This window comes from Bison bison, unplaced genomic scaffold (genome assembly GCF_000754665.1).
Source record: "Bison bison bison isolate TAMUID 2011002044 unplaced genomic scaffold, Bison_UMD1.0 scf7180017864508, whole genome shotgun sequence".
Lineage (NCBI taxonomy): Eukaryota > Metazoa > Chordata > Mammalia > Artiodactyla > Bovidae > Bison > Bison bison.
In genome coordinates, this window is record NW_011495064.1 from 14642496 (window position 1) to 14661048 (window position 18553).

General features: G+C 47.5%; 1 protein-coding gene across 3 annotated transcripts in view; it reads left to right on the forward strand.

Moving 5' to 3' along the window:
• The window catches only part of TGFA (transforming growth factor, alpha), a 113710-nt gene that overhangs the window by 30590 nt on the left and 64567 nt on the right, over positions 1-18553 (forward strand). For 2 of the 3 annotated variants that reach the window (XM_010829798.1, XM_010829799.1), the window contains exon 2: positions 7063-7116. The exons of the other annotated variant lie outside the window; for it this stretch is intronic. In XM_010829798.1, coding sequence (XP_010828100.1) covers positions 7063-7116 — 54 coding nt within the window. The remainder of the gene's footprint in view (positions 1-7062; positions 7117-18553) is intronic. 3 annotated transcript variants of the gene reach the window in all.

An 18553-nucleotide genomic window follows, 5' to 3' on the forward strand; every position in this document is an offset into this window, starting at 1 on the left:
GTGGGATTGTGGGCTGGCTTTAGCAGCCCATACTCATCTGCCTTCCATGTAGTATGGGAGAGTCCATTTTCCTCTGACTTTGCATACTTTATTTCATTTTATTTAATCCTTTCAAGTCATTCGAGGAAGTGTTGTCCTTGTTTATGGATGAGGACACAGAGGCAAAGTGAGGTTAGATAACACAGCTAAGGTCTCACAGTTAAGGAGCGGCAGAGCTAGGGTTCGAACCCAGTCCTGACAGCAGGGCTCCTTTTTTCTCTGCCATAATAGACCCTAAGTTGGGATTAGAAAGTGGTACAGGGTTTCAGTGCAGACACCCATCTGCCTGTCTCTTCTACCTCCCTGATCCTGAAGGTTCAACCTGAACACTTTGGGTTTTCCCACCCACAGATATACAAACAGACATGGAAAATACCATGAGCATGCAAGTAACACTGGCTTATTTTCTAGGAGGTCGTAGTCATAAAGTATTGCCTTAGACTCATCAAGTTAGACTTTGCTGCTTCTGGCTACCCACGAGTCATTAGGAAGGGCAGCTGAGGGTCCCAACCTCCTGGACTGTAAGCTTCGAATATATCTTCAAGCCCACGTCAAGACTGCATTGAAACTGTAGAAATGGAAAGTGCCCTTTTAGGTTCTAGTTTCGGATCTCTCCCATCTTCTGATATTCGATGGACATGCTAAATCGAAAGACAAAATTATAACAAACTGCGCACACTCGCTGAGGCAAGCACGCGCAGCCTTTTGCCTGATCCTGGTTCAAGGCAAGCGATCCACCTGCACACAGAACATCAGAATGAGGCCAAGTATGTCCATACCCCTCTTCCCCAGACAGATGGTTTAGAAAGATGCCAGCCCCATATCATCCCAGAAGTTAGGGACAGGGCTGACGCAACTCTGTCATTTAAACATAAAGAACCTGAGATTGAGAGCCGTGAAGGGACTTGCTAAAGGTGACACCACTCACGGACGACCCTAGCCTCTGGACTTATCTCCGTATCACAGCACATCTGGCTTAGATCCAGGAGAAGACTTTTCTAGAGTGTCTGTGTCCTTTGGCTGCGCTCCACAGGATAGGGGGAAGCAGAGGGTGGCTGGCTGGGCCCTGTAACATGAGCTGCCATGTCTGTCACTTACAAGCTGGGTGACCTTGGGCAAGTGACTTAATCTCCTACATCTGGACTTTCTCATCTCCAAACTGGGAGCTTGAACAGTACCTGCTCCTAGGACTGGCTTTGCGTACTGAATGAGACGATGCAGGGCATGTCGTAAGTGCTGAAATGTTGCTGCTATTACTGTTAATAACGCTCTCAGCCACTAGTCAGATGCCTGTGGTCTTCCCGCCCACTGCTGCGTACAGGTGTGTACTGGTTCACATACTGGTTCACATGTCTGTGGAGCTGTTTGGGTGCAGGGTCAGAACCTCACTTGGATGGGTTTGTCACAAGAGCTACCCACTTCCCTGCAGAGTTACCACCTGAAACCCAGCACTAACCATTTCAAGTAATTTCTCGATAAGACTCTCCTGGGGTAGCAAAGTTTAGTCCGTGTTTTGAAGGCAGAGTTCCAGATGCTGGGATGGAGAGAGAAAGAGCCCTCTGTCCCGTGAGCTGTTCGGCCCAAAGTGATTCATTGTGTGTCACATATTTCTAAACCCTCCTCGCCTTCCCCTGAGCTCTCCTGATCCTGTCCGGCCAGTTACTCCACACATTCCTCTGCTGCTTTGCCTGCCGTCCTCTGAAGCCAGTGTCACCGGTGTCTCTGTAAGCAGGGGCACTTGTGAACTGTCACCTTTTCCTTGGGGAGAAACTCTGCACTGGGGTGATTGAGGATGCCACGTGGCTGCTTTCGATGTGACATTTATGGCCGTTCTCGCAGGAGGGTCAGGCACGGGTCTCCTGGTCTTACTGGTCCTGCCAGCTTCCCTCCTTGCCCCTGCCTGCTGTGTGTTCCCTTTTTCATCCTAATCACTTCTGACCCTGAAGCTAGCATCTGTACCTGGCTATCAAACCTCTTGCGTTGAAAAATACTAAGTCACACAATATTGCAGGTTTTGCAGTTAAAAATCCTGCCATATTTGTAGATAAATTTCAGGTGTTGGAATATAATTCATAAGAGAAAATACCCTAGAACCTGGTACCAAAAGTTACCTTAGTACCAGCAGACCCTGGGTTCCCTGTGACCCATTTCCACATATTTTTGTCCCGTACATGGCTGTTCATGGGTGTCACCTGAAGACCTCGAGCTGTAGGTACCATCCTCACTTCCTGAGCTTCTGCTTTGAGCCTCATGGCCCCGCAGTCCCAAGCATGGCAGGAGAGGAAGTGAGATCCTGGCTGCCCTCCACATGGCCACACTCGCTTTTGCCTGTCTCTCCACTGGTTCCTGCCCCTCCGCCTGCATTAGGTCATTCCCCGCGGGCCTTTCCTCACCAGCTCCACTAAAGCTAAGATATCTTTCATCCAAAAGGACCTGCTGCAACCTCTCTCCACCCTCCCCACATCTCCCTGATGCCAAAACCTCACCCTCATTCCTTTGCTCAGGAAGCCTGGCTTAGGGGATTTGAAAGTGAATGAGCTGTGGAGCCTTGATTTTCTAGGGCAAGCAGCTGATCTACACAGTAGAGTAGGTGGGAGCCTGGAAGCAAATACCAGCTGTAGTGGAGGTGAGAGCAGGGCATGGTCACCTCTGCCGGGGTGGCCGGGGGCCTGACGATGCCTCTTCCAGGTCAGGGCCTTAGAGCTGAGTGTCTGCAGAGGAGGTGAAGTGGTCACCAGGCCGACAGGTAGAAGAGGATGGAGGGTGTCCCGTGCTCAAGGTACAGCCAGGTCCCAACCCCGTGCATGCATGTGGGGCTGCACAGACGGGGCATCCTGCTCTGTGGTCGGGTGTCCAGCATCCATCGGCAACATTTCCCCTTGGCCCTGACCTGTGAGCTCCCAGGTAAGTAGGATGTCCTCTCTCTGGCCATTCTTCCTGTTGGAAGCAGCCATCTGCATCCCGAAAGCTGAAGCGAAAGCTCTGTGGACCTTGTCCTTCCTGGAGGGCCGCCTGGGTTCCCTCTACCTCGAGGCTGGGGTCCGTCTTTCACAAGGTCTTTCTTCCATTACGTGTAGATTTTCCCCTCACCGCCACCTCCCTTTACTGAGTTCACAATCTTGAGAGTTCCCTCGTTGGAGCTATTTAGACAAAATGGGATGGCAGGAGCAACCCAGAAGGGATTCCTGCCTGGAGGGAGGCTGGCTGGATGGCCTCGGGGCAGGCAAGGCCCGGCTTTGAACCTCAGGTGAGAGGCACCTGTAGCCTCTGAGTCTCCGTCTGAACTGTGCGTTGTCTCCCCAGGGCCACTGGCGGCGGCCATGCCTATGTCTGAACCCAAGCAGGTGCTCCAGGGAGGATTCCTGTGCCTCTGATGAGTCTCAGAGCCTGCCAAGGCCATGTGTTTCTGGCCTTCACATGGTCCAGCTGTTCCAAGCAAAGCCCAGGGGGCTGGAAGTCTGGGCAGCTGGGCTTATGGAGGTTATGCTGTGGGGAGTCTGGACGTTCACACCCTTGCTCCTTCTCGGTAGACCTTGCTCATAGTGGGGGGATTGGAGGCAGTGGAAATATCACAAGAGGCAACAGATGGAGCCTCTGGAAGAGATGGATCAACCTGGTGCCTAGGCCCCCTGAATCTGTTGTCTGGACTCTTTTGGTGGTCATAGCTGGTACCTTTCAGTGTGTCATGACAGCCCATGACAGAAGGACTGGTGTGTGGGGTGGTCATTAAACACTGTCTCAGGCATAGGAGTTGGATAGACTTGAGTCTGAATTGGGCTACAGGGACTTGGGCAGATTTCTCAACCTGTCTAAGCCTCAGTTTCCTCATCTGTAAAATGGGGGTGTTTCCATAGACTGGACCAGAAGGCAGGGAGGCTGGGAGGAGCCCTGTGTCATGGGTATGCTGCTGCTAAGTCACTTCAGTTGTGTCCGACTCTGTGCGGCCCTGGAGATGGCAGCCCACCAGGCTCCCCTGTCCCTGGGATTCTCCAGGAAAGAACACTGGAGTGGGTTGCCATTTGCTTCTCCAATGCATGAAAGTGAAAAGTGAAAGAGAAGTCGCTCAGTCGTGTCCGACTCCTAGCGACCCCATGGAGTGCAGCCTACCAGGCTCCTCGGTCCATGGGATTTTCCAGGCAAAAGTACTGGAGTGGGTTGCCATTACCTTCTCCAATAAGTAATAAGTGTCATGGGTATGGTGAGGACTAAATAAGATAAAGCATGTAAAAGCCAAGTGATGGGCCTGGGACTGCCACCTGCCCAGTAAGTGGCACCTGTGCCCCCGTGAGACGTGACAGAGGTCAGACCCTGTCTTTTGGATCTGGGACCCTCCTAGGGAGCCCACCACATGGTGAAGGAGAAGCAAAGGGCTCATCTCCCATCACAGGGCCGCTGCTGCAGTTGTGTCTAAACAGAAGTCGCAGAGAGAGCCCAGGGCACCGAAGAGTTTTTCCATGGGACCGTGGCGGGTAACAGAAAGGAACTGTTCTTGTACTGCTCAACTTATGATTAAAAACCCAGTGTCCTTCCTCTGTGGAACATGGTGGTTTTGTAACCCCTAATTAGTTCCTGAAACATCTTTGCAAGTTCAGCAGCTGAGAGCTCCCAGGTAAGGAACCCGGGGGGTGGGATGGCAAATGGACTCGCCCCAAGGCTGAGGGAACACCTCTCCACACGCCCTGGATGCTGGGGAGCACCTCTGCTCTCTCCTGGCTGAGGTTGGACAGTGTTTGCTGTCTAGTCCAGGTTTTGCTTAAGCAGAGGTCAGCGTGCAGCCCAGGAACTGTACTGACTGACGGACGGACGGATGGATACGGGGCTGGGACGGAAAGGGGAAGGAGATGCATTTGTTCATACACTGTTTGTGACAGGCCAGTGGCGCTTCCTTTCAAGAGGTTTGTTTACAGAGCATCTGTGAGTCTTTCCTTTCGGTTCCACAGGTCACTGGCCACCTTTGGCCCCGAGTGGTTTGTGGTGATGCCAGTAAAATCAGCTTGTGACAGGTCCCCAGCTGACTGGGAGAAACCTCTGAGACTTTTCCTTGCTTCGGTAGGAAACCCTCAGTTTAGTGCTTGGTGTGTCGATTACACACTCGGCCTTTTAGGTAATGCCCAGGGGGGCCCTGAGACCTTGCTTCCAAAGGTAGTGTCTATTGGGCAGCAAGAAGGAATTACACAGGCCAACATGTGATTTCACTTTCTCTCCTCGTCCTCGTCTGCCACTGCCTCCTGGTCTCCCCCCACCCAACTCCAGCACCAAGTGTCAGGTTCGGGACTCTGTAGGAGTATTTGGGAAATTCATGCCAGGCCAGCAGTGAGAGCAGCCTGAAGCTTTTAGATATTTCTCAGGTCGAAGGCTTAAAAGGAAGTCCTGAGCAGATTGCCTTATCTGTTCCAAGCATGTTTCTCCCTTGAGAGTCAAGGGCTGGTGTGTCTACACCCTGAGAGATGGGGGAAAGGAGCTCTCACAGCCTGCATGGCAAGGGGTGTACTGTTCCTGAGCCTTGGGGTGGGGTCACAGCACAGAGGTTTGCCTCTTTCTGTGCTGCCTCTGGGCTAGCCTGCAGGCAGCCCGGCCTCATTGCGTGACCACCACGGCATGTTTTTGCAGTTCAGTTTTAGGGAATCATTCTTAGTTCATGCTGATTGCATAACTCCTAGAGGTTCCTTCTTCGACAGAATTGTGCTGCTCTGCTTCCTCTGGGGCTGTAATGTGCGGGCGCAGAAGGTCATCTGCTGGCCGGGGGTGGCTTTGGAAATATGCGACCCCTGTGGTCCCAGAGCCTCCTGCTCAAGTGGGCCCTGGGCTTGGGGGCTCATGCCCACACAGTCGCAGTCTGGACATACTTAATGGTTTTCCTTTCACATTTATAATGTGAAAGGAAAATGAAGTTCAATGGGACAGTGGGGTGTGTGCAGGGCCCTGGGGCCTTGGCTCCTGTGATCCCACCTACTGCCACCTCCCTGCCTCCCCTGGGTGGGTTCTCACCCCTGCCATCTGGGACCTGGACACCAGAAAGGCTGGAATGAGGTGTGTGCCCCTCCTGGGTAGGGCATGGTGGCAGCTGCCGCATCGAGGCTGGTAGCCCAGCTGCGTCTCTGTGGAAGACGGACATGGGCGAGCCTCTCCTCTCCCCTAATCCACGTACCCCCGGGTAGATGTTGTGACACCCTCAAGGTCACCTGCCCACGGTGGGTTGGGGCAACTGGTTTCTGGGAAGAAGAAACCTCTGCCTGGCTTCCCTGCCCCCAGCTGGGTCGCTTACATCCGCACATCCATCCCTCTTTTGGCGGACCCAGCTGTCTGGGATCCCGTGCACGCCTGGGTACTGTTGCTGGGGCCCAGGGTGCCTCTGGGGAGCTGGGCTCACCCTGCAAGTCTCCTCACACCCCAGAGAGAGCAAGACCAGAAAGAGCACGTAACAAGTATCATGACATGCTCAACATCATGTACATACTTAAAGCCACTGAACTATGCGCTTAAAGAGAGTTAAGATAGTAACTTCTATGTATATTTTATCACAATAAAACATATCTATAAGGTGTTTTAAAACAAGAAACATCATGACAAGTGGAGAGAGAGAGACCAGGAAAGAAAAAGCTTGAGATTTTAGTAATGCTAATAGGCACTTTTTTCCTGCTTTTTGCACAAAGGGTCCCACTTACTCATTTTGTACTGAGCTTCCCTGGTGGCTCAAGATGGTGAAGAATCTGCCTGCAATGTGGTAGACCAGGGTTTTATCCCTGGGTTAGGAAGATCCCCCGGAGAAGGGAATGGCAACCCACTTGCCTGGAGAATCCTCATGGACAGAGGAGCCTGGCGGTCTACAATCCATGGGGTTGCAAAGAGCTGGACACAATTTAGTGACTAAACCACCACCACTCTGTATTATGTTGCTTCGACTGCCTGTTGGCCACTTTGTAAAACTATCAACTCTTTCCCTTGAGAAGGACCCATCCTTGAAGGCTGAGAAGTTGGCTGCTGGCCAGACTCTCACCTGTCTTCTTTTCTTCCTCTTCACAGGTATTTTCTTGGCCGTGTGCCAGGCCCTGGAGAACAGCACATCCGCCCTGAGTGGTGAGTCCCATCCCATCCCCTCCACGTGGGGTGGTGTATGGAGAACGGATGGGAGCAGCCCCTGGCTGCTTTGTGGAGCCTCTGCTACAAGCTTCCCCCCGGCCTCCTGCCTGCTGAGCTCCCATGCATCTGCCTCCTGCACGTTGTCCCAGGGCCTGGGGAGTGCTCCTGGGAGGTCTTAACCGCCGGCCCACAGCGACCGTTCCCTGCTCGCCGAGGGTGCGCCCTCTCCCAGCTCTGATCCCAGCACAGTCCCTGTAGGCAAGGGTGCTGGCAAGCTGAGCCTCATAATCCATCTAAAGAAGAACCCAGAATCCTAAACCCTCTTGTCTCCTTCTGCCTGGGAATCTTTGTTTAGTTATTAATACTTTCCAGTTTCTCCTTGGACATTTGTAGTTGCATTTCCTTTTTTGCATTTTGAGATCCTGGGTCAACAGATTGGAAAGTTGGGAAACGTTGGTGGCAAACTACTCGTGGGCAGAGGCTGACAAAAGCGTCCCCTGCGACGTTTGCTCACAGCTCTTAGCATTTGTCCATGTGCACTTTTTTATACAATTAGTCGTGGTGAAGAAGTGATTTGGGTACCTGCTTTTTAAATTCAGGGTTTGGAGTTGTGCTTTTTTCCATGTGGCTAGAATGTCTTGAAATGTATCCTTTTAAAATGTCATAATGTTTCATTCAAGTGGACACGTGTTACAATTAGGCTTTTCCCATGGGATATTTTTGTTGTCTTCAGTTTGAATTATAATGCTCCTTCTTGATGCCTAGAAACTATTTCCTTCTTTTGGATTCTTTCCTTGGGACATAGCTCTAGGAGCAAGAGTGTATATTTATGACTCTTGTAATAAACTGCTAAGTAGCTTTCCAAATGAATTGAGCTGGTTTTTATGTCAGCAGTGTACCAGTCTGCCAGTTTCTCTGTTCGCTCGTTGACATAACGTTCCCATCTGTTACTGCAGTGGCCCCCACTGCGTCTCCCTAGTTATTTCAGGGAGGTGCCAGGGCAGGAGGTGGTGCTCTGTATTCATACATCCTCAGACCACCACACAGTGTTCCTGGTACTTAGCTCTTCTCCAAAGCTTTCCATCCAAACATAGTAGATGCTGCTGCTGCTCCCACTGGATACTAGCGCTTCTGCAACCCCACAGTCTCCGCCCGGAGCTGTTCTCCTTGATGCACTTGAACCCTTAAGGTGTCTGATGCCACAGAAGAAACTGCCTCTTGCCCTGTGTGTTATACTTCGTTGGGACTGGGGGTGGAAGCGCCCGTCCGTTCCAAAGCAGTGCGTTGGCAGTCCAGGGTCTACTCGAGTTTCCATGAAGTAGTTCTTTCACTTTTTAACTACTTCCCCCATCACAAACGGCTCAGATGTGCATATACAGGGGGGAGGGGATAGCTTTGTGACCCTTGCTAGTTTCACAATTGACCCAGCCCTCATCCTGGGATGCATTTACCCTCCGGGTGCACCCCCAGCCCATTGTGGTCCTCACTGTAGGACCTGGTGGGCCAACAGCCGGGTTCTCCTCTGAGTCACTTGTAGGTGACAGTTTGTGGTGATGCAGAGGCTGATGCTGCCCCCAGGGAGACGGTTATCTTACCCCCTACTCCCATTCCATCCATCACACAGGAAAGCTAGGGGATGTTGTACCTGAGCCAGTCCCCTTAGGGGCCTGCCATGGCTCCTGCTGAGGCCCCTTAGGGTTCCCTAGGCTCTCTGGGCAGACGTGGGAAACCTGTGATGTTTATCCAGAAAATGATATTTATCCAGAAAATGCTTGCTGCGGTCATGACCGACCTCTGCTCCGTGTTTCTTTTCTGGCCTTGCTTCTGTGAGACGGTCTCAGGTTGATATCGGACATACTCTCCCCCTGAGGACTTAGGTTCAGAAAACAGTAGGTGGGCCTGCCCGTTTGCACACAACCCTGTAACTGGCTGAGTGCTGCTCTGTGGCCCAATGTGGTGGGTGAGAGCTGGGGTAGAGCCACACCTTCTAGTGTGCAAGGGGCATTGAGATCTTGGTATTGGTTGGTGACATGTGGGAGTGGGCAGGGGGCCCGCCAGTCTGGCCTCTTGCACTGCTCTCTGATGGGTCACTTAGCTGTGGTACTTGTGCCCCAGAGAGGTTAATGGAATAGTTCTTTCCATGTTCGCTTGCTCTCTGCCCTGCCCTGCTGGACCAAGATATGAATCCAGAGAGAGCTGGGTTAGTTAGTAGACAAGTCCAAATGGTGATGGCCATGTCAGAGCCACTTGTCCAGGAGCTAGGGCTTTGTGACTAAATCAGGCTTGTTTGCTCAACTTTCTTTCCCTTTAGGGTGACCTTCCCATTTTCTGGAAGACTCCCCAGGCCCTTGTAGGCCTTGCCCACCCTACCCGAACTCTGTCCTCTCCGGACATGGCTGAAATCTTGTTGTGGGTACAGCTCAAACTGGAGACCCCACCAGTCACACCCACTACACTAGCATTGAAATATATGTGTGTTTACCTCTTGGCTAATTCAGCAAGCAAAACTATTTGTTAATGTTTATAATATAAATCTTCATTCATAGAAAAGAAGAAATAATAGCAACATCAATCCCCATGTATCCATCACCCAACTTCAACAACTAGCATCTCTCTGCCATTTTTCCTTCATCTATTTTCTCACCTTTTTGAGTTTGCTCTTTGTTGGTGTAGTTTGGTCTAACTAAATAGCGAGATCTCTCTCTCTCCACACACACACGCACCCACACACACATATATGTGTGTGGATTCTCATGCAGGCTAAAGTTTGAGAACCACTGTGCTACTATAATTTAAATTTTTTTTGGATTGGAACCTGTAGTGATAAATGCATTTAAAACAGTATCCCACTACCATCCATATTACATTCTCTCTATTTATATGACTGCAACCAAATTTCCATGAAACAATAGTAACCCTGAATATAGGTTACTGTGATGTTTTCTTAGATTAGAAAACTGTTATGTTTTCTAATCTGTACCATCTCATTCCATTTTGTTGAGAAATATGAGTCATAACTCCTTAAATTAATTTTACAATCCACTAATGTGCTATGACCTGCAGTATGAAGAACACTGATCTCATGTCCTGTCCTGTGCTACAGAGGCTGGGATATTAAAATCTATGTTCTGAAGACTCCCTTGCAAACTGTGACACTGAAAAACAGGCTAAAAAATTTATTCAAAATTTAGAAATAGACAAAAGGATGACTACATATCTTTGCAAAGTCATACTGGGATATTGGCAATATACTTATTGCCTGAAGGTCAATTCTTTTTAAAATTAATTTATTTACTTATTTATTACTAATTCTTTAGGTCAGTGGTTCTCAAACTTTCATTAAGCATCAGAATGCCCTGGAGGGCTTTTAAACCCCTAATGCTGCATCTTATCCCAGAGTTTCTGATTCAGTAGGTCTTGAGTGCGGCTTAAGTAATTGTATGTCTAACAGGATCCCAGTGATGCTGGTGCTGTTGGTCTGGGGAGCACACTAGAATCATTGCTCTAGAGTAACATACCTGTGCCCTGCCACGAGTTGGGACTGGGTGCAGAGTGCCCTTCTTCGTAGGACATGGGCACGGCCTGAAAGGCGGCCGCCCCCTCATGGGTCATGCACCACACATTCGTGCGGAACGTGGTGCTAAACCATTGATAGATGACCTGCTTCTGGGTGGCGTTTCATACTAGTGAAAGTCAGCCCTGGACACAATGGTTTGAAAAATAAAGAGAAGAAGAGTATTTTAAAAAGAAGGATTATTTTTCTTTAATAAAAATTTTTAAAAATAAAAAAATAGAGTAACATGCCATTGCCTGATTTACTATTTATTAAGGTGAGGATTCTGCACAGTTGCAAGTTAACTTGTAGAAGTTGCCAGTGATTTCTGTCAGTAGAAATACAAATAATTGCTGTCCCATGAAAAAGATAATTTCAATAGTTTTATTCTCTTGTAAGACATTCACCTGTTTTATATTTCAGCAATTTAGCAATCTTATTTCAGCATTCTTCCTTTCAGTGACAGTATATACTAGTCTCTCAGATCCTTCTTTGAGCTAGCATTAATACATACTTTCATTAACAAGTTAAATAAATCTTTGTGTTAAAATAAACTTTTACATGCATAACAACAACAAAAAAACAACATAATCCATTTCTCTTGTGACTATTACTTGTGTCTAACAGATAAGAACTTTTAAAATGGAACCATAGTTCAGTTACACCAACAAAAGCAATAGTAATTCTTTTTTATTAGATTCTTAAATATGGAGGGTAGATGATGCTGAACTCAAATTTGTGGCATTTTATTTAATTCACATTGCCTTTGATGTTTTCATATTTTGCTTTCTAGTTATATTTCCTTTCAGGTCAACACTGCTTTTATAAAATGTACTCATTTGTATACTGGGTGACTGACTTTCACATCTAGGAGTGAAGGGAGTGAAGGGAGTCCCTCCTAACCCTTATGCTCTGGAGGTTGGTGGGCTCATTTACTGAAACTATCTAGGTGTGAAGATGGGTAATTTTAGGATAGAAGCTACGAGAGCTTCACCACATGCAGATCTCTTCACTCTGAGAGTTAATTGCAATGAGAAATAGTAATGAACACAAGAATGTTTTCATACATTCCTGATTGATGGTGCTGGAACAAAGGACTGCAGACTTACTCAGAATTAAGCTCTAACATTTTGATGGAGCAGCATAGACAGAAAATTGCAAACTCCATATGCCAATCAAAAGTGGAATATGGGCTTGAAGGAACAGGGGCTGATCCCATGTGGCATTCTTGTGCTTTTCCCCCAAAAAAGTCCCGTGGCCTCATGACTTCATAGTTGCTCTTGGCTTTCTTGTTTGAGATTTCATTGGCTTCTTTCAATCCTCCTTTTTATAACCCCCCAAATGTGGAGGGTAGATGATGCCAGAGGCATGGAAACTGGCATTATTATCATCAGAAATGCTTCTCAGACATTTGCTTCGGATGGGACATTGGAGGGATACATGCCTCAGGCTGGAAGTTGGGAGCCCTGCGTGTTAGACCCATCTGGTCTCAGTTCTGCCGTGTCCTCAGGCAAGTTATTCATCTGGTTTCTGTTTGGATGTTGGCCTTGACTTAGGAATGACCTGTGAAGTTTTTCACATGACCACTCTGATGGATTGATGGAGACTGCTTAGAAAGCTTTGATGAGGATTTTGAAGGCAGCCTTCAAAGTATCATTTCAGTTCAGTTGCTCAGTCGTGTCCGATTCTTTGTGACCTCATGGGCTGCAGCACACAAGGCTTCCCTGTCCATCACCAACTCTCGGAGCTTACTCAAACTCATGTCCATCGAGTCGGTGATCCTATCCAACCATCTCATCCTCTGTTGTCCCCTTCTCCTCCTGCCTTCAGTCTTTCCCAGCATCAGGGTCTTTTCCAATGAGCCAGTTCTTTGCATCAGGTGGCCAAAGTATTGGAGATTCAGCTTTGGCATCAGTCCTTCCAATGAATATTCAGGATTGATTTCCTTTAGGATTGACTGGTTGGCTCTCCTTGCAGTCCGAGGGACTCTCAAGAGTCTTCTCCAACACCACAGTTCAAAAGCATCAATTCTTTGGTGCTCAGCTTTCTTTATAGTCTAACTCTCACATCCATACACGACCACTGGAAAAACCATACCCTTGACTAGACGGACCTTTGTTGGCAAAGTAATGTTCGGAATGTATGGCGGTGGTCAAACTTGCCATGACCCTCAGATACGCTGGTGGTGGTGTGACTGCCCTGTGTCTCGTTCTCTCAGAGCCAGATGCTACTTTACATTCAGGTTCTAACATTACGGGCTTTTCAGTACTGTCACCTGGAAAATTCCACAGACTGAGGAGTCTGGTGAGCCTCAGTCCGTGGGGTTGCAAAGAGTCAGATGTGACTGAGTAACTGAGTGTGTGTGCACGCATGCATACACACACACACAGGCTACGTTGTAGTTGCTGGACAACTTCTCTGTCCTTGTCTCCAGCACAAAGGTGACCCCACAGTGAGAGCCTCGCAGTGACAGACGGCAACCACAGCTGACTGCTTAGTGTGTGATTTAGAAAATCATTGCTCTAAGAAGTCGGTGGTCTGCGGGCCAGGACAGAAAATTTGTATCTGGTTGGTTGTCAGTTTGTAAAGCTTGCAGAGGAACATTAGCTGGAGGCGAGGTGAGGATGCCAGCACCTGCAGCTTAGAACCTCACACCTTCGTGAGGAAAGAGCCACGGCCTGTCTTCAAAGGCAGCTTTTCATGCCCCTGACTGGGGACAGAATGCACCCTGGTTAAGTTGTTGGGTGGCTGCTTGCTTAACCCTGCACCATGTTGCCTCGTTCCCAGGCTGCCCATCTGGTTCTCATATTTTCATGAGACTCATTCTAATGATTCAGGGGTGTGGTGAGGGCCTTGCTCAGACACCTGGGAGCCAAGCTCCTACTGTTCTTTGCCTAATTCCTGGGTGATTCAGGGTGGTTCTCTAAACCTCTGAATTTCTGCTCCTTCCTCTAGCCTGTGTCTACTGACACCCACTTGGAACCAGGCAATGTTGGAAACCTTACTTAATTTAGCATCTGGGAGACTTTTCAAAGGTGATGATGAAAGACCATGGAACATTCATGGTGGCGTCATTCAGAGGGATGGTCCCTCTTATCAGCTTGCATGGGGAGACGGTGGTCGGATTTGGTGGGGGCTTTGGGTTTAACTGTTAAGGGCAAGTTTGGGCTGGGGGTGTGGAGGGAGGGCAAATCAGATTGTAGGGAGCAGTCTTTGAAGACACTACTTTGTTTGGAAAACAGGTAGAACACAGGTCAGCCAGCAAGCCAGGGATCTGGTTATTGCTCACCTCGCCTAACAAAAGCTTTTCAGAACTGCAACCTGCTTCCCCGTTCCATTGTCTGGAGTTTTCCCACGTGGGGCTGAAGTCATTCTAAAATTAGCAAGCTCACGTGTTCTGCCCAGGTACAAGGTTCACAGTTCCAAATATGTGTCTGTAGCACAAGAGACTTGGTATGATTTCGTTAGGGGCTAAAAACACAGACAGCCGGTGTGGGGACTAGCTCACTGTGGAGGACGCTTAGAGGAGCATGGAGCCTCAGGAGAGAAAAAGGGCGTGTTTCTCCTTTCCTTTCTAGGATTTCTGCTTGTCACACAATTCCTCATTTTACCTTCTACTTTTTGCAGAGGAAACTGTGCTGGGTCAGAAGGCAGGTTGCTCAGAGTAGTAGACACACCACAGAATGTGGAATCCAGGATCATAATTCTGACTCACTAGCTGGGTGACATTTGTAGTGCTCTTAACCCCAGTTCCCCCCTGGATAAAGTTAAGGACTTGGATTAAGGCAGTGTCTTTTCAAACCGTGAGTCACAAAATCGCTCTAGTGGGTCACAACCAACATTTTTTAAAAATGCGATTGAAGAAATTAGACTAGAGAATTTCAGAGTGCATTACGTGAAGGAAAGTCAGATAATGTCTCATAATACTCTCAGTTACTCATGGATTTATATATTGGCATTCTGCATTTGTTTACTTGTGTAAGCCGCACCCATATTGCATCCTTTATAATTTCCATATTTGGTTTCTTCAGTGTAATAATTCAGATACTTGCAGAGTAAGCACCTTAAAACTTTGCAGACCTGTACATTCCCCTCCACACCTAGTCTTTCATAGCTATCTTATTCACCCCTAAATTGACAGCAATACTTTTCACCTTTATCAACTGTTTCCAAAACACTGCACTTGAAATAAAAACAACAGCTCTTTCCTTATACATAGATATTTCATTAGTATATGTAATATGTAGTTATGTAAATACAGTAATGAGTGTGATTGACATGAGCAGGTTTGGGAACAAACACATGTGTTGTCTTGGTAAATAAATATCTTCACTGTTAAAAACAGAAAAGGGTGGTAAACTAGTGTAGCCAACTGATTGAGCTTTTGTGTGCTGAGGACACTGGTATAGATGTTTTAACAAAGGAATGGAGAGGATGGATGGGGTAAATCAAGGCCATGGTTTAAGCTGAGCTCAGATAAGTGAACATCTACCAGCTTTGAAAAACCAGAGTGAGTGACACAACTCCTGGATTTCTAAAAATCAAGGCCTGTAGAAGCTTACTGTTCTCCTACTCTTTAGCTCTTGACTTTTACTTAGCACCCACTTATTAAGTACTACCTTCTACCAGGCATTGTGCTGGGCCCTGGAGATATACATGAGAAGTCAATATGAGCCCTGCCATCAGAGGGCATAGAGTCAGGCCAGTGATGTTGATGATTTTTACATCTCAAAGAAAATCATGAACACAGAACACGTGATCCACCATATGGATTTCTTTGAAGAAAACACCCGCCTCTACTATATTCAGACTTCCCAGTTTTAATCCAAGTGCCAAACTGTGTACTTTTTCTTTTCTTCAATAAATTGCTTCTTGCTGAGTTTGGCTTGTGATGCCGAGCTGGTTTTCCATCTGATTGATCACTCTTCTGGGCTATGGTTGTCCTCTATGAAGCTGGCATAAAGGGCATCTTCTGGCAGGCACCTTATATAGCAGGAGCAGAATCGAACCACACCTCAGCCAAAAGAGTCAGCCTGCAGAGAACCACAGTAGCAGTAGTAGTCGGGCCCCGTGGTCTGTGGCCATTTACTCTGTACCTACAGTGAAGATTATCCTAACGCCAGCTCGTTCCATCTCTGTACCTCTTAACTCAGAGTCTCAAGAGAGAGAATTGCACCGGTGTGTCCCCTTTGGTCCGAGTGGTCGCCCAGCAGCTGTGGCAGGGTTCGGGGTGGGGGTGGGGGGAAGGCTGCAGGTAACAAGATGCCAAAGAGCAGGGTAGGCCTTGTACAGGGCAGAGTCCCTCAGGGGACCTGGAGGGGGCAAAGACCAGCGTTCCTGGTCCAGACCAATTCTTTGAGTCATTCATTCAGTCAGCAAAGGTTTATTGAGCACTTACTATGTGCCAGACCTTGATGAGAACAAAATCTCTGTTCTCAAGACCTTATACTCTACTGGGAAAGACAGACATACTATTATATTTTAATCTACCAAATTGGCATATTTTTGAGCATGGCAACTCTGAGTGCTGGTGTGTGTGAGGTGAGACAACTATGTATATTGCTTATGGGTATGCCTGTTGGCTTTCTGGGAAAGAGTTTAATATTAATTGGGAACTTGATTCCTTAGTATTTGTAAGAACCTTATAATTGTCCATGCCATGTGATCCAACAATTACACTTTTAGCCATCTGTTTTACAGAAATAACCAAGGATGTTAGGTTATTATCCACTGTAGTAAAATACAGCCAGTTTAAATGTCAGCAAGAGGGAAATAGTTATGGGACAGGTGATTAGATTTTAAATAAAAGCCCTTTAAAATCATGCTGATGAAGAATATTTAATGATATGGGAGAAAAGGTTCTATATAAAATTGAATATAATATCTCATGTAAATAAATAGAAAAAGCTGTATATAAAATTGAATAGAACATCTCAATTTTATACACTGTACACACAGATGCAAAAATAAAAGGCAAGCATCATATAGTATTAACATTAATTATCTCTGATGCCTCTTCATGAAAGTGAAAGAGGAGAATGAAAAAGCTGGCTTAAAACTCAACATTCAGAAAATGAAGATCATGGCATCTGGTCCCATCTCTTCATGGCAAATAGATGGGGAAGCAATGGAAACAGTGACAGACTTTATTTTCTTGGGCTCCAAAATCACTGCACATGGTGACTGCAGCCATGAAATTAAAAGACTCTTGCTCCTTGGAAGAAAAGCTATGACCAACCTAGACAGCATATTAAAAAGCAGACATATTACTTTGCCAACAAAGGTCCATCTAGTCAAAGCTATGTTTTTTCCAGTATCCATGTATGGATGTGAGAGTTGGAGTATAAATAAAGCTGAGTGCCAAAGAATTGCTGCTTTTGAACTGTGGTGTTGGAGAAGACTCTTCAGAGTCCCTTGGACTGCAAGGAGATCCAACCAGTCCATCCTAAAGGAAATCAGTCCTGGGTGTTCATCAGAAGGAGTGATGCTGAAGCTGAAACTGCAATACTTTGGCCACTTGATGCGAAGAACTACTACTACTACTACTAAGTCGCTTCAGTTGTGTCCGATTCTGTGTGACCCCATAGACGGCAGCCCACCAGGCTCCCCCGTCCCTGGGATTCTCCAGGCAAGAACTAACTCATTGGAAAAGACCCTGGATGCTGGGAAAAATTGAGGGTAGGAGGAGGGGACAACAGAGGATGAGATGGTTGGGTGGCATCACTGACTCGATGAACATGAGTTTGAGCAAGCTCCGGGAGTTGGTGATATAAAGAGAAGCCTGACATGCTGCAGTCCATGGGGTCGCAGAGTCGGATACGAATGAGCAGCTGAACTGAACTGCATGGGAATATAGCTGATTGTAATTTCCTCTGTACTTTCCTGTTTTTTCCTATCTTGTCTACAGTGAGCATTTTTAATACTATAGTCAGAAATAAAAGGAGCTACCTTTTTAAAAAGACAGAAAAGGCCGTGGCTGACGTCCTGCCCTGCAGGTCTGTTGGCCCGTGTGAGCTGACTGCAGGCCGTCACGAGGCGCAGGCAGTGCCGCTGTTTGTGGAGCAGAGGGACCTGCCACTCTGGCCTGCATGCTTGGCGCCCACCTCCAGGGACCTCGCTGTCTGCGGAGGTTGACCCCAACAGAATACTTGCCAGTTCACCTCCAAGTTCTGGGGATACTCATCCAAACTCTCCTTTGGTGGCCCTTTGGCTCCTAAATGCTGATCCATTCTTTTTTTTTTTTTTTTTAAGCTGTTAATTTTATTTATTTTCACTTTTTTATCTTTAATTGAAGTATAATTGCTTTACAATGTTGTGTTGGTTTCTACTGTACAACAATGTGAATCAGCTCTAAGTATACATATATCCCCTCCCTCTTGAGCCTCGGTCTCATGCCCCCCAAAATACCTCCCCTCTAGGTCATCACAGAGCCCTGAGCTGAGCTCCCTGTGCTAAACAGCAGCTTCCCACTAGCTCTGTGTTTTACACATGATAGTTTATATATGTCAGTGCTGCTCTTGCAATTCCGTTCACTTTTATCTCTGGGTTTCAGTGGAGAGGTTGGGCTTTTCTGGGCCCCTGGCCCTAGAGTCAGTCTCCAGATAGAATGTGAGCACTGTGGAATTGGACAGAGTTCAGACTCTCCCCCTGCCCCTTACTAGCTGTGAGACCTTAAGCAAATTGCCTAACCTCTGTGTACCTCAGCTTCCTTATCTATGAAAGAGGAATAATGATGGGACCTGCTCTTAGGGTTGTTGTGAGCATTAAAAGGTGACATGTTAAACACCTGCAGCTGTGTGCACACACACTTGGGTACTGTGCTGCTGCTCCTCTTACTGTATCATTGGTGATGCATGGATCCCGACGCATGTCTTTGTCTTC